Source organism: Oenanthe melanoleuca, chromosome 1, assembly GCF_029582105.1.
Source record: "Oenanthe melanoleuca isolate GR-GAL-2019-014 chromosome 1, OMel1.0, whole genome shotgun sequence".
Classification (NCBI taxonomy): domain Eukaryota; kingdom Metazoa; phylum Chordata; class Aves; order Passeriformes; family Muscicapidae; genus Oenanthe; species Oenanthe melanoleuca.
In genome coordinates, this window is record NC_079333.1 from 19,445,742 (window position 1) to 19,465,843 (window position 20,102).

At 35.6% G+C, this 20,102-nt stretch overlaps 1 protein-coding gene across 38 annotated transcripts in view; it reads left to right on the forward strand.

Moving 5' to 3' along the window:
• ABI3BP (ABI family member 3 binding protein) overlaps positions 1-20,102 on the forward strand; it is a 130,756-nt gene that overhangs the window by 84,499 nt on the left and 26,155 nt on the right. For 34 of the 38 annotated variants that reach the window (XM_056483381.1, XM_056483507.1, XM_056483331.1 and 31 more), the window contains 14 exons: positions 1,134-1,181; positions 1,688-1,762; positions 3,931-4,005; positions 4,826-4,900; positions 6,136-6,210; positions 6,843-6,917; positions 8,526-8,600; positions 9,239-9,313; positions 9,795-9,869; positions 11,458-11,532; positions 12,007-12,081; positions 13,216-13,281; positions 13,621-13,695; positions 18,264-18,359. In XM_056483381.1, coding sequence (XP_056339356.1) covers positions 1,134-1,181; positions 1,688-1,762; positions 3,931-4,005; positions 4,826-4,900; positions 6,136-6,210; positions 6,843-6,917; positions 8,526-8,600; positions 9,239-9,313; positions 9,795-9,869; positions 11,458-11,532; positions 12,007-12,081; positions 13,216-13,281; positions 13,621-13,695; positions 18,264-18,359 — 1,035 coding nt within the window. The remainder of the gene's footprint in view (positions 1-1,133; positions 1,182-1,687; positions 1,763-3,930; positions 4,006-4,825; positions 4,901-6,135; positions 6,211-6,842; positions 6,918-8,525; positions 8,601-9,238; positions 9,314-9,794; positions 9,870-11,457; positions 11,533-12,006; positions 12,082-13,215; positions 13,282-13,620; positions 13,696-18,263; positions 18,360-20,102) is intronic. The other 4 variants (XM_056483455.1, XM_056483579.1, XM_056483624.1 and 1 more) reach the window with 4 other exon arrangements.

Genomic DNA, 20,102 nt, shown 5'->3' on the forward strand with positions numbered 1-20,102 from the left:
AGTTGAATTCAGTGGTAGGCAGAAAAAAATTACCTTCTGTCCTATGCTCTCCAGTTGGTATTATCAACAGAAAATTGTAAGGGTCTCAAATATCAACAGATGTTATCCTTAGGTAAATGTGAAAAATTTAAGCATAAACACTTTAATGAAGACCTTTAAATTGTAGACATAGACCAATATTTTTGAAATCTGATGTTATCAATTACATGTGATTTACTCATGTAGAAAACAGTCAAAATCCTTGTTTTCTCATAATTTTTTAACCATGACATCTGATTATAAAACATTGTTTTCAAATTACACCTTAAGATGCAACTTCTCATACACTCAGTTTTTAACCTTTGTGGCCATTTTTCATTGTTGTGGTAGTCTGGCTTTCTCAGAAATGGTTTATGGTTTTGTCACAAAAATGTTATGAGCTTGTATTGATTTATATTTAAAACAAACAAGGAAACAAACCCACAAAAACTCCAACAACTGCTGTTTCTTCAAGAATAATAATATATACATATATTATAATAATATATAATAATTATAACAATATGTACATATATATATAATATATAGTAATATACAGAACATTTTCTACAGCATCATCCACTTACCTTGTAATAGTTTTAAAAGATCCGAAGACATTTCTTATTTTTTAATTGTAGTCCATATAGAAGAATTGACACAGAAATTACACATCAATTCCAAACCCTTGTGGTTCCAAACCAGCCAGTTTTATTTTAGATCCATTACAGTGTACAGCTGAATTATATGACTGTGCAATGCAATATTCCATATAATGCTCTTTAATAATAGTATTTAATAACAATAATAATGAAAAAGTGCTGTCTGATTCCAGTTGTGTTTATAGGGTGCCTTTGAAACACACCACCAAGGGAAGAGATTTGTGTCCCTAAAATGCCATTTTCTGAATAATAGAATGATAATATTTGAATATTTCATTGAAGTCTATGGGAGAACAAAGCTCACACTGTGTTGAAGATAATACTGCTTTCTCAGGCACTTTTTTTAATGCAACTATTTCTGTATGACGCAGTATACAAAGTATACAATTCAGAAAGGAGTCCTAATTGTAAATGTTCAACTTTCAAAACATTCTTTCTGTTTTGTTTCTGATACAGTCCTGGAATCTATGACACTTAGACCTGATCAGCTAAAACCAACAATAGGTAACAGTTTTACCTACAGGGTAAATCACCTGGGGACCATCACATTTAACTTTTCTCTCACTGAGCATCACAAGCACTTCTTCATTGCACTCCACCCTAATAATTTTTTACTATTAAAATTCATCCTGTAAGGGGGAGTTTGGTGATTTTTCACTAACAAGTCATTATCATCCTTGTCTGTTTTTTTTCTCACACAAATGTATTCTGAAAGTGGATGGAAGCACCACAAGCTACCTTTGACTGCTTGTCTCTATACTCCCTTTCTGTCATGTGCTGCTTCACCTTTTATACTGGCCTTATTTTATATTGTCCTGTTACAAAAGTTTTCCATCAGCCCTGGGGTTTGTTATGTACCAAGCATTCATATTTCTCCATTACTCAAGTTTTGTGTTTCCAGGGAGTCCCAAAGGCATGTGTTCTTCTTTAATGTTATGTTTTCTGTCAGTATCTGTCCTCAAAAAATTCTAACAGTTACTGTATTTGCTGCTTTTTTTTTTTTTTTTTAGTTCCTAGAGAACCACAGCATGTTCCTTTCAAACCTAGAACATCACTAAGCCCAGAGGTGCCACGAACAAAACCTGGTAAGTTCATTGTTTCTTTAGCATTTCATGCTGACACATGAGTCTCATGGATTCTGCTGTGATTAGTGGAGCTTCAGATTTATATGGATTCCTTGGGCATATATTTTGGAACATTCCTGAGTGATAAAATCCAGTGACACGTAGAATTTATAAATGCCCTGCTAAGTTGAAAATATCTTCAGTTCTTTATTACATTGTAAGTCATTGCAGCAATGAGTGTTTTCTGTTCAATTCTCAGTGAAAATAAATCTTTTCTATGTGTTCTGGAAAGGTGAAAGTGAAAATGAGGGGTGCCATTGCCAAGAGGAAGGATTTTGAAATGTATTTTTCAAATTGTGTGCTTGTTTCTTCTTTTCCAAGCACAAGCTTTTATTCATACTTGTTGGTTCACTTTTCCAGAGCCTTTGTGGTGTTCAGAGATTTAAGAATGCGTAATACTTCCTATAATTGTGTCTAGATGGGTTGCTATACCCATATACAACCTTAGGAGAGTTAAGGAGGAAGAAAGTAAATTATGCAACTCACACTTCATGATGTGAGGTTCTGTAGTGGGTTGACCCTGGCCAGAAGCTAAGGACACACTAACCTCTTGTTCTTTCTACCCCACAGTGGATAGGGAGAGAATCAGAAGAGCAGAAGTAAGGAGAGAAAAATAAAAAAGAAAAAAACTCATAGTTCAGGATAAAGACAGTTTAATAGGGATAAAAAGAGGGGGGGAAAAGCAAGTAAAAAGTAATTAACACCCCATCCCACAGGCAGACCAGTGCCAGTGGAAGGTTTTGTTGCTAAGCATGACTTTATGTAGACTTTAAGTGGAATATTCCTTTGGCCAGTGTGGTTCTGCTGCCCTGGCTGTGTCCTCTCCAAGCATCCTGCCCACCCCCAGCCCAGCCCTCTTGCCTGGGGGCAGAGTGAACAACAAAGAGCTCTTGGATGCTGTAACAAGCCATATTCAGCAATAACTAAAACACTGGTATTTAATCAACATTTCCCTGCTCATGAATCCAAAACAGAGTACCACAGGGGCTGTTCTGAAGAAAATAACCTCCATCCCAGCCAGACCCAGTATGAGTACCCAGGGTACATGAAGTATTGGGTGGTGTTGGTGAAGAGATGGGCAGAGGGACAGCTCAGGTTCCTTTTCTCCCCAGTAAGACTGCACCTACTGCTTGAAACAAAACTTTGAAATAAGTCAGGAAAGTGTACAAAGCTGAAGGCAAATAGAACCACCCACAGTCTCTTTGTGGCTTTTATAAAAACTTTGGACTTGTATTTGGGATCTGTTCTGTATTAGAGCTGTTAGCTTTGACTGGAGGAAATTCTGAAGAACACAGTACTCGATGTTGAGTTTTAGGGAGGAGTGACTATCAGTCATCAGTCCTAGCAGGGATGGTATGATTATTCTGGAGACAGTGATTGTAACATTTTGATTTGATTGTTCTTGGTAAAACTTTGGGTTTGTTGTTTTATTACACTAATGCAGTTCTGGAAACAATTAGGTTTAGAACTGGGAAACCAAAGGCAACAATAGGTAATGATGCTTTCTTCTTAGAATGGTCACATTGTCCTTTTTCTTCAGCAAAAATCATTCAAAGCAGACCTGAACATTTTTTTCTTTCTTCCTTTGCATGTTCCTTAGTAATTTAACAGTCAAGGTTCTCAGTCCTTCTTATTTTCTATGAAACAATCAGGGAGAATCCTTGTTCCTTTCAAGTTGTTATGCACATAAGATAGGAGAACTTCCTTCAACATTTAATGATAAGAAGCAGGGGGCAGATCAGAACAAGATCCTAATTATACATTCTCATTCACCCTGTGGAAGTAGCACCATTGCAGGGGGTTGTGTGGTTTGGGTGGGCTGAGCTGCATCCTGAAAGTTTGCTTTCTCTGCTTCCCTTCCCCTCCAGTTTTTTGAAATTAAATCCTTCACAGAGAACTGAAATACAATTCTGTTCCCCTTGAACCTCAATTTCACTGTCAGAACACAATCACTTCATTGATCCTGGGTCATACGATTGCTTGAGGCAGATTCATTTGACAAAGGCATTTTTGTCACTTGAATTTGATATATTGAATCATTGCAGGACAGCACCCATTACAGAGCAGTGTACTTGTATTGGAAGCTACTTATTACTTTAATAATGCCTAACCCAGTTTCTTTCTTTCAGCTTCAAAAGATACGTATCACAGGCCTTCCAAACCTAAAACATCACCCAGTCCACGTGTTCCTCCAACTAGAGCAAGTAAGCTTATCAATATTTTACTCTTTGGTGCATGAAAGTTTCATCACTTTGAAAATTTTCAGAATTGATGAGTTCTCTGAAGATACAGAGATACTTAGGGAATAGGCTGTGCTTCACTGTCATAATTAAAGTTTGCTATACAGCTGTGATGGAACAAGATGATCAGCTGGATATTTATACATGTCAGTGACACACAATAGAAATGTGTGGGTTAACTCTCATCTTGAGCCCTTGCACACACAGGAAAATCTGCATCTTGATTTCCTTAGAGTGCAACAGAAATAGTTCTATTTTTGAGTTGCTTCTTTAAAATTGTAAAATTGCAGTACCTTCCTGTTACCAAAACTTTGGAAATAGCTCTGTCCATTTGAAAATTAGCTGTAAATTTCCATGTTTCTTCTGCTTTGACTGCTTGGTTGAGGATTTTTTTGTTTTTTTTTTAATGCTGAGTTTATTTAAATGAGCAGCAGGTTTTTGGAATATGAAACACTTCAGAAGCACAACTAGGAAGTGTTAGAACTACAGCAGTTTATTCTGCAGGAAGCTCTGTTATTGCTGATAAAAATCACCTTGTCTTTAGTCTCTGCACTGGCATTGTATCAATTGCACTAACAGGAGTTCTCTTTGGGATTATTTTCAAAATACAGAAATAATTCCTAAAAAATTTCTTAGCAGAAAATGAATCTTCTGATTCATCAGAAAAATCAAAACATATAGGTTGAATCATCATCCTCACCAATGTCTTCAAAACTGCACATCTTCACAGGTGCTAGAATCATCATCCTCAATAACAAATTCAAAACTTTGCTCATTTCCACAGGTCAGAAGGAAAGTCGACGAGTCCCTTCCAAGCCCAGGGCATCACCAAGTCCAGATGTACCACACACAAAACCTGGTACAAACATTGTTGTTTTGTTGTGCCTGAATATCCAGGGCTTCTTTTGGGTTGTCCTTCCACAGTGAGTCAAGTGTTGACTAACATTCCTTCATATTCCAAATCCATTCTCTGATGATCATTAAGTAGGTGTTTAAAGGAAAACAGAGCTGATTTCTGTATTTAATGTCTGAGTTTTAATAGTTGACGCTGCTTTTCAGCCACACAACATTTATCACATTTATGAACAAACTGTACAGCAAGGTAGACAACATACAAACATTATGAGCAGTTAGAAGAAATTGCATCTCTTTTGTGCCTGTCAAGAGGTGCTTAGAGAAGAACCTATTTGAGAGCCTTCTAAATACCTCTAACTGAAACCTCAGAGGTTTTTGTGACTTGGTAATGGAATTTCACCCTTAAAAATAAACTTAATAGGGATTTACATACTAATGAACTGCCAAACCTCTGAAACTTCTAACAGTTCTTAGAATATCCATTGAACATTATTTTGATTGAGTGTATATTCATTAATTTTACAAGGAATTTTTTTTAAAGGAAAAAAAAGAATGTGTTACAAAAACAAACCAGTCATATTAAAGAGAGTATTTTTACCATTAAGTTATGCTCACCACTAACTGTTTATCTTCCTGTTTTTATGAAGTTTTGGCAGTTAGTACATTTACAGTTGAACAACAAAAGACAGCAGCAGGTGAATTTGTTACCTTGAGCAGGTCATTATTATTTTTTTACTGCTCCTTGAGCCAATGCTTATATATCATTAGTCTGTTTTTCACATAATCTGTCTGTGGTTTTGATTTGTTGTCTTTTCTACTAATGGAACTACATTCTACTCTGTTGCAGGTATTGAAAGATTTCTGGTTTTTTGTCTTCACAGAAAATTTCTTTCCCTGTCACACATGCTGTAATTTCTTTGACACTTGTAGGAGACCAGCACACCATGGGTATTGCAGTTATGGGTTCTGAAATACAGACAGAAATACATTCACTGTAGTTGTCTGAGTTCTTTCAGATTTTGTTGCTTGACTCCAGATTTTGCTTACCTGATAAATTTTCCACCCATGTTTTCATTCAGGATTTTGTTTTCTCTTGAATTCCTGTATGTACCTGACACTCAGTTTTTCAGGCTGTTATGCAGAGATTGTTTTTCTTTGTAAGCATGAGACATGCAGTGCCTGTGCAACAAACCTAATTTTGTCAAAGTGGAAACCCTTAAAGCAGATCTTTTCTTTCAGCTCTTAAAGAACCACAACGTATTCCTTTTAAACCAAGAGCAACTCCCATCCCAGATGCTCCATACAGGAAGCCTGGTAAATTATTTGGTCTTTTGTGAAGGTGCAGTGGATAAATGAACAATTGCTTTTTGGGTGGCAGTGGGGGGAATAATCATCAGTGCATCTGCTACTACCTGATTCTTGTTCTAGGTTAAGAAACCTCTGCAGGGATGCAATTAAATCTGATGGAAACTTCAGCAGTTGAAGAGTTTTTGTATCTTATGCAGATATTAACAGAAGAAATAGTATCAACCTATATGTTTTAATCAAGGGTAAAAAGTTATTTGCAGCTTGTATCTGAGCAAGACACTTCAATATTTTGCACCATGTTTTTGAAGCTCTTATGAGAGAAACCTCCTAACACTGTTGTATTGCTTTTTCTTCATGCACACATTTTCACCCAGATTAGAGTGAGGATTCCCTTCAATTAAATTTTGTTTGGATCACTCCCCACAATAAATCCAACTGACCTAAGTAATATAATCAGTGATTTCACTGAAGGTTTGTTACTGTTGTTTCCTCTCCATTAATTTCTGAGGGTAAATGCCTATTGCTGTTTTAAAACATCCCTTTTCTGTTATATACAGTGCTGAAAGGTTTTTTAAGAAAAGGAGGAAAAGGAGATTCCTTTCATTATTCAGATCATTTGTTGACATTTTTTCCAACAGAGATTCTTCCAACCTTTGATGAACGAGATACTACTATGATTCCTCATATTCCTGAAAGAACAAAGGCAACATTTGGTAACTGTTATTTTATAAATAGTTATTTTATTTTCCACTTTTTTTAGAGAATATAATCTTAGAGAGAGCTCATTATATTTTATTAAAAGGTGATGAAATTTTGCTCTATTTGTAGATACTTATTTGCTCTTTGGTCTTGATAAGGGTAATAATGCATGAGCTCGTTTACTTTCAAAGGTTCCTTTCCTCCTCTTCTAGCTTTTCCAGTCAGGATGATGCAATTCCTCCAGATGTTGTCTATTTTCCAGTAAAAGGGGACTTTATTTTAAGAGCAGATAGTGATTCTTCACAGAATCACAGAATATTCTGAGTTGGAAAGGACCCACAAGGATCATCAAGTCCAACTCTGAAGCAAACTGTCCCATCACAACCCTTGCATCAGCACCATGCTCTAACCAACTGAGTTAATGCTCTGTTCTTCATATGAATTGTGGATAATTTCATTCTAAAATACTCTTCTTCTTCTTTACTCCTCATGGTTTAATATTACAGAAACAAATTCTAATATATCAACAACAGCATAAACTCTCCAGACCTGCCATGTGATCATCTAAATCCAAACCTACTTGTTAAAACCATCCTCTCTGCTTACTTCTAGTTATTCATGTTGGGAAAACTTGCTTAATTTTATGAAATCTTAGCTGAGTGTTCTTCCTTCTTAACTTGTCATATGTGGACCAAGGAAGGGTCATTGAATCCAAGCAGTATCTGGGAGCATGAACATTACTTGAGCAATCTTTGTTCAATCAGTTTTCTGTCCCCAGTTTCAGAGATAGAGCTTGACTGTGATTTTCTGAGAATGAAATGGTGTGTGTTTTATGAGAATGAAATATTAATAGGCATTTTATAATCTTCAAACTATGTTTCTCTTCTTTTTGAGGAAGAGGAAATTAAAACTGCATTTAAAGATATTTCAATATATATTCCCTGCATGCAATGATACTTAGGTTAGTTTTTATTCAGTATCTGTTCATCTAGCTTTATTAAATATGTGCCCTGTTGTAAACACCTGAGCTACCTGAGTAATACTTATATGCTGAAAAAGGTTTCTCAGAGCAAGAGGGATGAAAACTGCACAGGCTAAGGCAGATCATTTTGGACCTCTCATATTTGTGTAGACCACACCAAAGTGGTAAGATAACCTTTTCCAATAAATGATTCCTTCTTTTACTTACAAGATTTTTTTAATCTGAATAGTATAAAGATAATGATATTAAATCATTCCCAGTAAGAACGAAATAATTTGATTTTGAAATCAAGTTTGACACAAATGTTCCACTGAGAAAGAAATCCTGTCCTCAGATATGGCAGGTGAGGAAGACACAAGTTAACACTGTCTGTTTTTGTCCCATTACAATATGATGATGTTAATGACTATATTCTAGACTGCTTGATGAAAAGCTACAGATTTGTATATTTTTTAGCAGTATTCTTGTGTGAGTGGCCATTTAACTTGTTTTCCTTTCTTTGCAGGAATTCCAACTTTCAGCTTTATTCTTACATAATTTGCTGTATTCCAGATCAGATCATACTCGTGTTCTTTGTGGGCTGTGAAAAGCAGTTCATTTTTTCAATTATTGTTCTGGGCACTGTTTGTTTTTATTCCAGCTCCAACTGAAAAACAGTTCATTCATACCAAACGAAAAACAACTGAGAGACCAAGAGTGCCGTACACCAGACCTGGTAATGGAGTCATTCTTCTAATTTTGTGTTTTATCATTCTTTCCCCAGGCTTCAGGTTTTGTGCTTCTTAGAGGGATTATTCATAGCCAGTTTTGTGCTGAAATAAATACATTACACTTCAGATAATCCATCCAAAATAAGCCAAAACTGCACTACAAATAATAGTAAGATATGTATAAGATATATATAATGGTTTTCCTCTGTTTATTGCACATAGCAAACGTTGACTGAAATGTAGTAATGTGGGTATTGACAAATTTCAGTGGCCAGGCAGACTGAGTTCTCTGTGATTACTTCCTGGTAATCTTGGGTGCTCCTCTGTGAGCAATTTTATTAATCTTTTCTTGAAATGCAACAGAACTCCTTTACAATGTGCTTGTACAGTTAGCAACAGGCATTGTCTGCTGTACTGAAATGAGAGCAGCTTTAAAAATAGTTATGGAGGACTGTGTGGGTTCCCATTTTTGGTATAAATGTAAAGCAGAAGTTAATGGAGAGATAATTAGATCTGTCATCAGTTGATTTTCAAGATACTCTGCTACATCTTAGTTTGGGACATTTTGCAGGTTTTAGCAAATGCTTCTTTGTTTGGATCACAGATAAATATTCTAAGATTTTTCACATTTTCTCCTCAACAGCAATACATCCGACAACTCCACAACCAATTATTACAAAATCTTCTACTACCACTGGTCTTTCAAGGGCAACAATGGGTAAATAAGTTTCCTTAATGTTAAGATGCAGGTATTCCTAATTTTTCAGTGGAGAAATTTCTAGAGAGCGTGCTCCAGTGTGGTAATTATAAAATGCTATTCCACTATCCTTGGTTCTGCTGCCACGTGCATGGATCTTAGCACAGAGGATTCTCATTTCTATTTTTTCAAGTAAAGCAAAAATAGCCTACAGTTTATGTCTGGTCAGAAGTCTGTATTTGTCAGATCTCCAACCAAAATCAGTGGCCTAATTTTTCTTTTAGAGTAAGAATTTTAGCCACTAACTCAACTTATCCTACAGCACAGTGCTGGGACTTTTCTGTGTTTTGGCTAGTCATTTTGTTCCAGGTTCCAGAAAGCCATGGAATTGTTATTGTCTTTTTTTTCAGGCATTTGAGGCATGCATTTTCTGTGGGCTAAATATGGCATTGGATCATGAGTCCTGAAGAATACAATAATAATCTTTTTCCTTTTCTTTCAGCTCCAAAAGAAACACTGCTCATTCCTTCCAAACCAAAAACATCTGTTGGGCCAGAAGTACCACAAACTAAACCTGGTAATTTACAGTTTGTAACTTTAGAAGTGTTACTGTGACTCTGCCTTAGTTATATTTCTGCTGTCATTGAGTTTTGTGGTCATGGGACGTGCATAATAAGTAGACAGAAATTTATATCATTCCTCAGCTGATAATTTGTTCATAAATTACATCAAAGTGAATGTCAAAGAATTGGAGCAATTTCCATGGAGAGTATTTGGATGGGCTTAGCAGCCATCAAAAAAATGTGAGAAATTAAATTAGTTTTAGTAAAAATATATTTCTGTATTTGCATTCAAAAAGTTATTTTCTGTTGGGGAATTTTATTATTCTAAATACATTTGATTCAATTTCTCAAGTACTTTTGAAAATCAGGTTACAGAGTCTCAGTCCAGGATATTTACATGCTAAGAGCAGAAGTGCCTTCAATACCAGTGATTTTTGCAGCCACCATGGTAGATTCAGGGATGCACAATTATAGGGGAGGGTGGTGATATCTCAGCTTTACTGTGGGGGAGTCTATTTCAGTAAAAATTGTTAAGGAGGAAGGAACAGGAGAAAACATAGTTAGGTGAGGAGAGACTACATGTGTACAAGAGCAACTCCTGACCTTTCCTCCTCTCTGATCTCTGAGCTGGTAAAATTTTAGTCTTAGACAAATAGCTTACTGAATAGTTCAGTAATTTTCCCTTCACTTCTTTCTCCTTCTCCATTTTATAAGGCCGAAAAAGACATGAAGCAGAGACCTTATTCATTCAAGAACTATTATCTGTCTATATATATACACCATATGTACATATATATTACTGTGAACATCAAACTGAACAGTCCAGGAAAAAGATTTCTTTCCTGAATACCTTATTTTGTTCAATAGCCAAATTAGATTGTAAGTCTCAGTTGAATAGGAAGTATTTCCAGCCATGTCATAGTTACCAAGTGCCATCTTTTGGTGTCATAAAAACTTCGTTTCAGGAAAAGAATTTAGAAAACAGAATTTAGAGGCTTATTTTTTGCCTTTTCAAGTTTCAATCGTTATAATGGTGTATATGCAAAACAAGCTACTGGTAGGAAAAACTGTAACCAAATGTTTACTGTTAGATATAAATGGTACTTTTTAGCCACTGCTCCTTATGTAAGTAGGGTATTTTCCAGCTTCCTTATTTGAACCTTATTTCTGAAAGACAAAGAGCCATGTAGTGTGTGCCTTTGCCTGTCTGTCCTTTTCATCCAGTAACTTAGAGACCTTCCAATTAATTAATTCAAATTTGAGTGAGGTCTGAAAAACAAGTACATTACTAAAAACCTCTAGAACTTTTTTTTTTTGAGAAGTGTAAGTTAATACAAGTATGAGAAAGACCAAAGACTGTCAGATCTCCAGGTTTAAGGCAAGTATTCTGAAGTTAGTGGGGGCCCAGCAGAATAGTTGCACTGTCTGGTTGTCAGCATGAAAATACATCCAGACTAATCAGAACGTGTCTGCCTCGTGTCTGTTAGAATTGTCCTAGCAGATGTGCAGATAGGTTTTTAGGAAACAATGGAGACAGATCCTTCATGAAATCCAACTTCTTTAATTTCCCTTCTCACAGAACAAATGGTTTATTTTTTATAGCTCCAAGGGCAACACACCTGGGATCAATTAACCTTGTAACAGTTCATGTTGTTGATGGGTCCAAAATACCTTTGGGTAATAAGAATATTACAGTTTATTTTTCATCATTCTTTACTTTCTCTGCTTTTGCTATATGGCTAAACCTACACTTTAATCAACAGAAATACCTTAATATCTTTGTCATGTTCATTTCTTATTACTTTACAGTCCGGTGCATGTACAAAATGTTGCTGGTTTTAATTTTCCAGCCATTTTTCTTCTTCATGCAATTCTTCATAGAAGTACTACGTGTACAAGGCTGAAGAGTCATGTAAAAAGGCAATGCCTTATCATCTTTCCTGATTTTGTCTGACTTACTAATGATACATATCTTACCAGACTTGAAAAGTTTTTTACATGTATAAAAGCATGATTTTCAGCCATATTTCTAGCACTGACTCTTTTGTTTATGATCTGCACAGACAGTTTGAATTTCCTTTCCACCTGTGATGTCTTTTGTTTAAAAGGAAATTATTTGCATTTGATAAGCAGTAATATGTCCATTTTCAGTTCCCAATGAGACATACCACATTTCACCCAGGCCCAAAATTGGTCAAGCAACTGAAATTCCTTGGTTCGACACAGGTAATTTTTAAAGATATTCTTAAGTTGTTGTAGTGACAGTCTGTAGATCTTAAGTAAAATCAGCACAGTTTAATGTTTCATGCTCTGTTCATTGTTACCTTTAAAACTGTTTCAAATAGGTAATGTGAAAATTTATTTTTCCCCATTATCAAATATTATAATTTATTTCTCTGAAAATGGGGTTTGCTCAGTATTGCCTCAAATATCAAAGATTATATGAAGTTTTTGAGCAGTATTAGAGCTGTGTATTGGATACTCATATGTATATAGTGTTGCAAACATCAATGTAACTGAGTTCCAGCTTTTTCCTTACAAAATCTAAATCTGTAAAACTTCCCCAATCTAAGTGTCAGAAATGAGCAATGTGTTCTGTCCTGCATAAGTATTTTCTCTGATGCTTTGGAGAGGCTGGATTAACTGCTATGGGTCAGATGTTTATTTGTCTTGAATATCAAATAGCCAGCTCGACTTAAAAAACTGATTTTCAGACATTGCAAATTGAGCACAAGATAACAGTGACTACTGCTTATGCTTTCAACTTCCAGTGTGATTTTCACAGATCCCATAACAACTAGAGTATCAAAAATATTTTGTAAGTGAAAGGGAATAAAAAAAAAGGTTGAGGGCTTCTGCTTTCAACCTTGCTGATGACACTGTGCTTCAGCTGCCCTGCACAGTGTCTGCACTGAATGCTCCCAGTGGTTTCCTCAGCAATATTTTAATGTTTCATAGTTTTATCTAAGTCTTTGGTTTGGGGGGGTTCCGTTCGGTGTTTTATTTTGAGGTTTTTTGTTTGTTTGTTTTTTACAGAACCTAATTAAATGTCTTAAGGCCATGGATACCTTGCAGAGCTAACTCTGTATCCATATACAGTTGGGTAACTGGCTGTAAATATTTTACATCTTTTTCCTAAACCTACATATGAATGTAACTGGTCAGACTGCATGATGGAGTCATCTGGCCACTAAAGAAACTAGCATTTTCCACATGCATTTTGGATTAGAACTCATAGAGCTCTCATGTGTCCATTTTGCTGTATCACATTGGTGCATGGACCTTTTTGTCTGGCAAATTGCACTGCACTGTCTGTGTTCTTTTACACACAGCATTGAAACAGGACCTTATTTCTTTTAGCACCTTACAAAACTCGTCTCACTTCTGCAAGACCAAAGCCATTGGATAGATCGGAGACCAGACCTGGTAATTGTTTATTCAATCTGGGATGGGGAGGAGGTTAAATAGTTAGCTAATTTCATCTGTTCTTAGTGGAATTTTAAGTATTGCTGGGAAGAAAAAAAAAAAGGTGGGGGGAAGATATTTTTCAATCAATTATTTAGTGTGGTGGTAAAGCCTTTCCAAATCAGATATAAAATGAAAAGAAAATAAACCAAAACTATATGTGTCATCACAGCAGGTGTTGCTGCTTCTTCTTTATTGTGGAATTCTTGGCATCACATAGAAATCTGTTGGGTATTCTTCTCATGGAACTTCTTTATTTTTTTCTTCTTTCTTCTTTTTTCTTTCTAAACTCTCTCACAGCTTTTGGTAAAACCACACTAGCACCAGCCAGAACAAAAGCACCTGGACTGCCAAAGTGGATTGTGCCAACAACAGGTAGAGTTCTGGGTTTGGGGTGGTTTTTCAAAATTTATTGCTAAAGAATGGAATGTGACTTCCCCAAGTCATCTTGAGCCCTGCAAAATATCTCAATGTGTTTTATTACAGAATTTAATTCCTCAGAGTGCCATGTGTAATTGCTTTTACTGATCTTGTTATATATTTCCTGAGGGTGATTATGAAATTACATTGGCACTCAGTCTGTGTAATTTTACAGGTTGATTATTGTGTGGCTACTGTTTACTAATGTTTTCTAGATATTGGGTCTGCAATAATTACTGGAAAACACTTCATTGAAAAAGGGTCACCCATTTGAGTCCAAGTCAGGAGCCTTGGCAGGGAAGCCTTAAAGCCAAGTATCATGCTAGTTACTCTCTATGCACATGGTATATTCACATTCAGACCGTGCAGTACTTGGACTACAGTATTCAGGCTCGGATACTTGAGAACCAAAAAATTCCATGTTGGTGGATGGCAGACAACAGTGAGAACTTCCATTTCCATGCCCTTAAACAAGCAGATAACAAATGTCCCTAACCACAAAGAGTACAGGTCTGGTTGGGGGAAAAATAATTTATCCTTTTTTATTTGTACTTGAGTTTTCCATTCAATCAATGTAATATCTTCAATGCTAATTCATAATGAATCCATATTTTTTTATTTCATAGAACATTAACTTATTACATCAGTACAAATAGCATTGGGGATTTTTTTTTAATACAGCCATTGGTTAATTAAATATATAATTTTGGGATTCTCCATCAACAATTCAAGTTTAAAATAATTAATAATATGAATAAATGAATAATTTACATATTCAAGACAAAGTTTTGGCTGACTACCCACTAAAAGTGCTGTTGTCCAATATTATTGCTGGCTGCTGTTACTATTTCTATGCTTGCTAGATTAGGATAGCCTGAGGGATATTCCATCTATTCTAAATACTTTTGCCTGTGTAATGTTTCTTTCTGGTATAATTGGCAATTTAATACCTGTTGCTGATGGCTTGAGAATGGCTTGAGGTACTCATTCCTGTACATATTCACAAGCCCACCATGGTGCTAGAAATGGTAAAAACTCAGAAGAGATGATTGTATATTTAAAATGAATTAAATTTAACCGGTTTAGAATATGGCATACATTTCTGTATTACATATGGAGTGAATGCCTTCATTAGAGGTATGTGTTCTTTACCTTCCATAGTCCTTCTGGTTAATTAAATTGGGCCATCAAATTCCTGGGCACCAGAGCCAGTTAAAGCATTAAGTGCTGAATTTCAGTAGTTGTAGGTCAAAAGGTTTTGCTGTTCACTTGTGCTGAAAATCACCTTACAATGAGCTTTCTGATGTCTGATTACTGGAATAAGAGAATGCACACAGGTCTTCAGGAGTGATGACATTATGAAATTATGCACAAACACACAATTACACTGTACAGTACATTGAGCTTTTATCCCCTATAGTTGTAACCTCAGCAGAGGTATTGGTAGATTATAAAACAATACCAGCAGAAATGAATACATGCTAAGTAAATCAGTAGTATAAACATAATAGTAATAAACTGATATGTGGAGGTTTTGTGCCTAATGCTGCTAAGGTATTGTTTTAAGCAATCATATTGTAAGTATGTTGTGCCCACCATTTGTTATTATTTCCATGTCTGTTGCCAGGAAGGGTTAGAGTTTCATGGTGGTAGATGGTATCAAAACTCACCACAAAACTACTATCTGCTGTACATGCTATGTGTACTCACTGGTAAATAAGTACCTTCTTTTAGAATTCTTCTGAAAAATGATACTTCCAGTAGTGGTTTCCATTGCCAAGTTACATAAGTGTCTCTTTTCTCTAAGTTGAAGAAACATCCTGTAGATGTCTCTTAGCTAAATTTTGTGTTCTGCCAAATGAGCCCTTTAAGTCACCTTGGTATCCAAAGTACCAGAGGTCTGGCCTTTGTTTTCTCCTCCCCACTTCTTTGTACCTCCAACTCCAATGCCACAACAACTCATTGACACCTTTCTGTGAATCTGCACCATTCTGCTGAGAAGTGCAAGACAAATCAACAATTAATTTCTTACATTTTTGGCATCTTGAGAGGGAAGTGCAGCTTGTCACAGCTTTTCAGTCAGCACTTTTCTTGATGATCAGTAAGTGAAATCCCAAATCTTCTGTAAGGCAAGTAAATTGCAGTATTGTGCCAGTGCCTGAGACACAAGGCTGACTGTGCCCACAAAAATAAATTTGCGTGAAAGGAATTCAGGTAACCAAACAAAGAAATCTTCTGTATCTCTCCCAAGCAATGTGCAATTAATTATCTATTCTGCAGAAGTGACTTAGGAAAGAACTCTGTAACCTGGAATGCCAAATCTTACCAGTTGAGCAAAGACAAAAAAAGTTCCTTTTTCAGTATTTTCTGTGGTTGGCTTATCAAAATCCATAACTTTTGATCTAATGTGATCAGAATTTTTAACTGGGCTGTTAGGAACATGCTATATATGTTAACAATATATTTTCAGAATTACCATTAGACATTACATCACTTATTCTTGCATATTCCATTGTTTGGACACCAGTTTGGATCTTTTAATTCTTTGCTGGACTCTGCTAGGCTGGCTGTTGAGTGTAATCCATTTTTCTCCCTGACTGGGCTCATTAGCCTCAGTGCAAAGATGTTTCACCCCATGCAGAGAGTGCTTGGCAGCTGCAGGGCCCAGATGATAAGCAGTGGAATTTGTTTTTTCCAGCACCAGCCCATGGGGTTGTGGCTGATTTCTTGGCAGGCTTTTCAGTCTCCTGGCCAGCTGTAGTGCCAGGTGGTAAAGAGCAGGGATTGCTTCCTCATGACTAGCATTCCTTTTAGTTTTTTGCTGTGTTTTAGTCATTTTCTCTGTTTTATTCAGATGGCTTTTCATGTTAGTGTATGTAAATTACCTTACTGGGCTGTTTTTTTAATTTAATCCCAACCATATAAATACTGCTCTTGCTCTACTGAGCTTCCTGACAAATGTCAGCAAACTTTGAGCAACATTTCCATTTCCCTTGTGAAAGGGAGGCATACATGGTTTTCATTAAAATGGCCATTAACTTTGTGTTCTATTTTCTTTCTATTTTTTAAACTGTATGTGTATAGTCAAGTGCCAGAGGAACTCAAGTATAAAGATATTTCAGTTTATTTTATCAAGGGCATTTTTTCCATTATTTCCCTTAAAATGATCCACCTTTCTAATAGTGTTCCTACAATTAAAGACAGAGTTTAGTTTAAACATGTTTAATTTACCCCATGACTGTTTCCAGGAAAAAATATAGAATTAAAAGAAGACACAAAGACAAGTAATGCAAGTAATAGATCTATTCTCAATTCTGTTAAAAGTTTGGATGAATGTGATAAGTTCCTTTAATAAGCAAGTTACATTAGGTAGAATAAAACAAATACAGTAAAATTTGGTTGTGCAGGTACCTCGTGTTAAAAACACAAACTTTTATGTAACTTGAAAGTGTATTGAAGTACTGTCCCAGCTTAATGCAAGTCTTACCCCAGCTTATTTTAACCTTCAGTAGATTATGTATGGACTGTGGAATTGTAAGGAACATGCAACAAAAATGGTCAAACAGTAAAGTAGGTGAGAAATTATCTGCTTCATACCATTAAAATACCAGTGGAATATCAAAACAAATTGAGGAGCAGATTATAAATCTATGAAATCTTTAGCTGAAGTGATTAGATCATGTTGGAACAGGGTTGTAATTTGATAATTAAAGTAATACTGAGATTTATATTTTTTTAAATATACCAAATTTTAGGGGTTTTTGTCTCATGAGCAAGGGTACAGGCAGTTTTTCCCCCACAAACAGGATGAAATTGCAGTGCATCTTCTTGCTTTACTATATATACAGTTTTTATAAAGCAAATTTACTTAATTTGTGCAGAGAAAGCATATTAATTTAAATGTCTGGCTGTTCTATAAATACCAGCAGGTGAAACAGTTGTTCTGTACCAGGAGTTGTGTTGATCTTTTAATGCAACTTTTCTTAAAATGTGTTTATATAACTTTGAAGTGGGGCTTCCTCTTATATACAAACTGGATGTTGTGTATACTTTGTCTCCTGTACTCCAAATATGGTGAATATATTTGGTCCAGAATTGCTCTAAGTATTTAATATGAAGGATGACCAGAGATCTTACTATGGGGAGGAGAACTTTGCAAGAATCAATAGACATTTTATTCTTTACACTGAAAAACTAGAATGTTCTCTCGATTCATTTTTCCACATATAATCTTGGTTTAACTCATCTGTTACCTCTTCATATTATTAATATGCTTTTTTCAAATATACATTTTTCAAGGAGTGTTTAAAATTAAACTGCAGACTTTGTAGAACCAGATCACTTTCTACTTACCTGAAAAAGAAGATAATGGATATCACCAAGTTATCAGTAAAAACATAGATGGGCCACTCATGTTGGTTTCACATATGATGTCAGCTGGAGTTTGAAGATATTCAACATACAAGTATTCCACAACTTGGTGCCACAGTGTGGATACTTACTTAATTTCCTTTTTTTTACAGATTATCTTTATACACCTGAGGCTACTGCCAGACCAATTGACATGGGTGTCAAAAGACCTCCAGAATATGTTGACACCTGGCAAAAGCCAATTTCTGGTAAGGTTAATAAGAGTAGACAATAAAGAAATTCTTAACAGTTGTTTATAAAAATTAAAACACTGCCTTTCCTGCACACAAAGCACCTCCACTGAGAAGAACAAATAATTCTTGATCATCCTCATCAATACACATTCTTATGGCTTCAGGATGCTGCTAAAAGAGATAAAAATAAGAATAATTTATAGCCAGTACTTAGTCGCTTGCATATGCTTGGTCACTACATATGGTAGAAATTTTCTCCACCAGAGTTGTGTCCTAATGATCTAACAGCTACAATACTGTGAGCACTGACTTTTTTCAATAGTTTCTATATAGCAAAGGAGAATAAGGTAAAAGCATAACCAACCTGTACTCCCATGTGTAAGGAAGTTTTGTTGAATATTGGGATTGCTGGGAAAATTAGAAAATTAGGCTTGAAGGAAAGTAAGAATGTGGAGTGAATCAGGTTACAGGGTTTTTACATGTGCAATACAAGACTTGTAAAGTTTACTCTTCTAGCAAGTCTTGCAACCATATTTTCAAGACAATCAAAATATTTTAACTGAAACATACATACAACAGGTGAATACACTGATATATAAAGAATTTCTCTCTTTCATAATCATAACCAAGCACTGAATTTGCTTTAGCTGTGGGGTTTGTTTTATTTGGTGGTTTTTTCTGACATAGAAACTGACTGAAAATGAAACATTTTTTGTTTTACTCTTGGATTTACTACTCAGCTGCAGATGTTCTTTTTAGGTAGCTTCTCCTTTGAGAACATGTTACTAGATTTTAAAACACTGTTTTATAAAATGTTATTTGTTCCTAATCACTGTTGAATTTCCTTTGCATCTAATTTGTCTCTACAAAGATAAAAGCCTGTCTGGATGGCCAGGTTCTGCTGTTTTATCATTTTTAAGTTTATTCAGTCTGACCACTGTCCTTTGCAAAGATTGAGTCTAGCATGATTTGTAGCAGCTGAAGGGAAAGTGTAAACTGAAAACAAGGATGATACTCTGCACTTTTTGTTACTGAATGTCAGGCAGAAGTGTTTCCTTAAGTAAATGTTGCATGTGATTTGCAGAGACCTGAAGGTTTTCTGTGCACGTAGATTTGAAGGGACATTAAGACCAACTTTTACTCATTATATGGCATTTGATGTCTAAAGTTAAGCTTTTAGAGCTTTGAGGCAAGCCACTACCTTGAACTGTAGTCATAAAAGGCAGTTGGTATGGTTGTGAAATTAGCTACTACTGCTTCATAATTTTCTTGTATAACTGCAATCTCAGCTCTCTTCATGAGGCCTGAATATGTACATCAAAACTCATGGAATCATAGAATGGTTTGGGTAAGAAGGAACCTTTAAAGATCAAGCAGTTACACCCCACCTGTTCAGAAAAGATGGTAGAAACCACTGGCAGGTCAATACTTGCACATTTTACTGCATTAATATCTTGGACAATCCCTTCTCTAATTATGGGCAGGGGGAAAAGTAATGAGGAGTACTAACATACAGTAATATCTAGGGTATGGTGACATATATACAAAAATCTATTATACTTTTTCAGGCATTAAGCATATTTTTTTCATCTCCATCTGGAGATTAAGAATTCTATAAAACCTACAAATGCTCTTTTCAAAACCACTGCATTCTCCTTAATTAGATAGAGCATTATTTTCTGGTTTGATCTGAGGGATTAAAAAAAAACAAAAAAACAACTGTTTTATAAGTGACTACAAGAGTCCAAAAACAAAAAG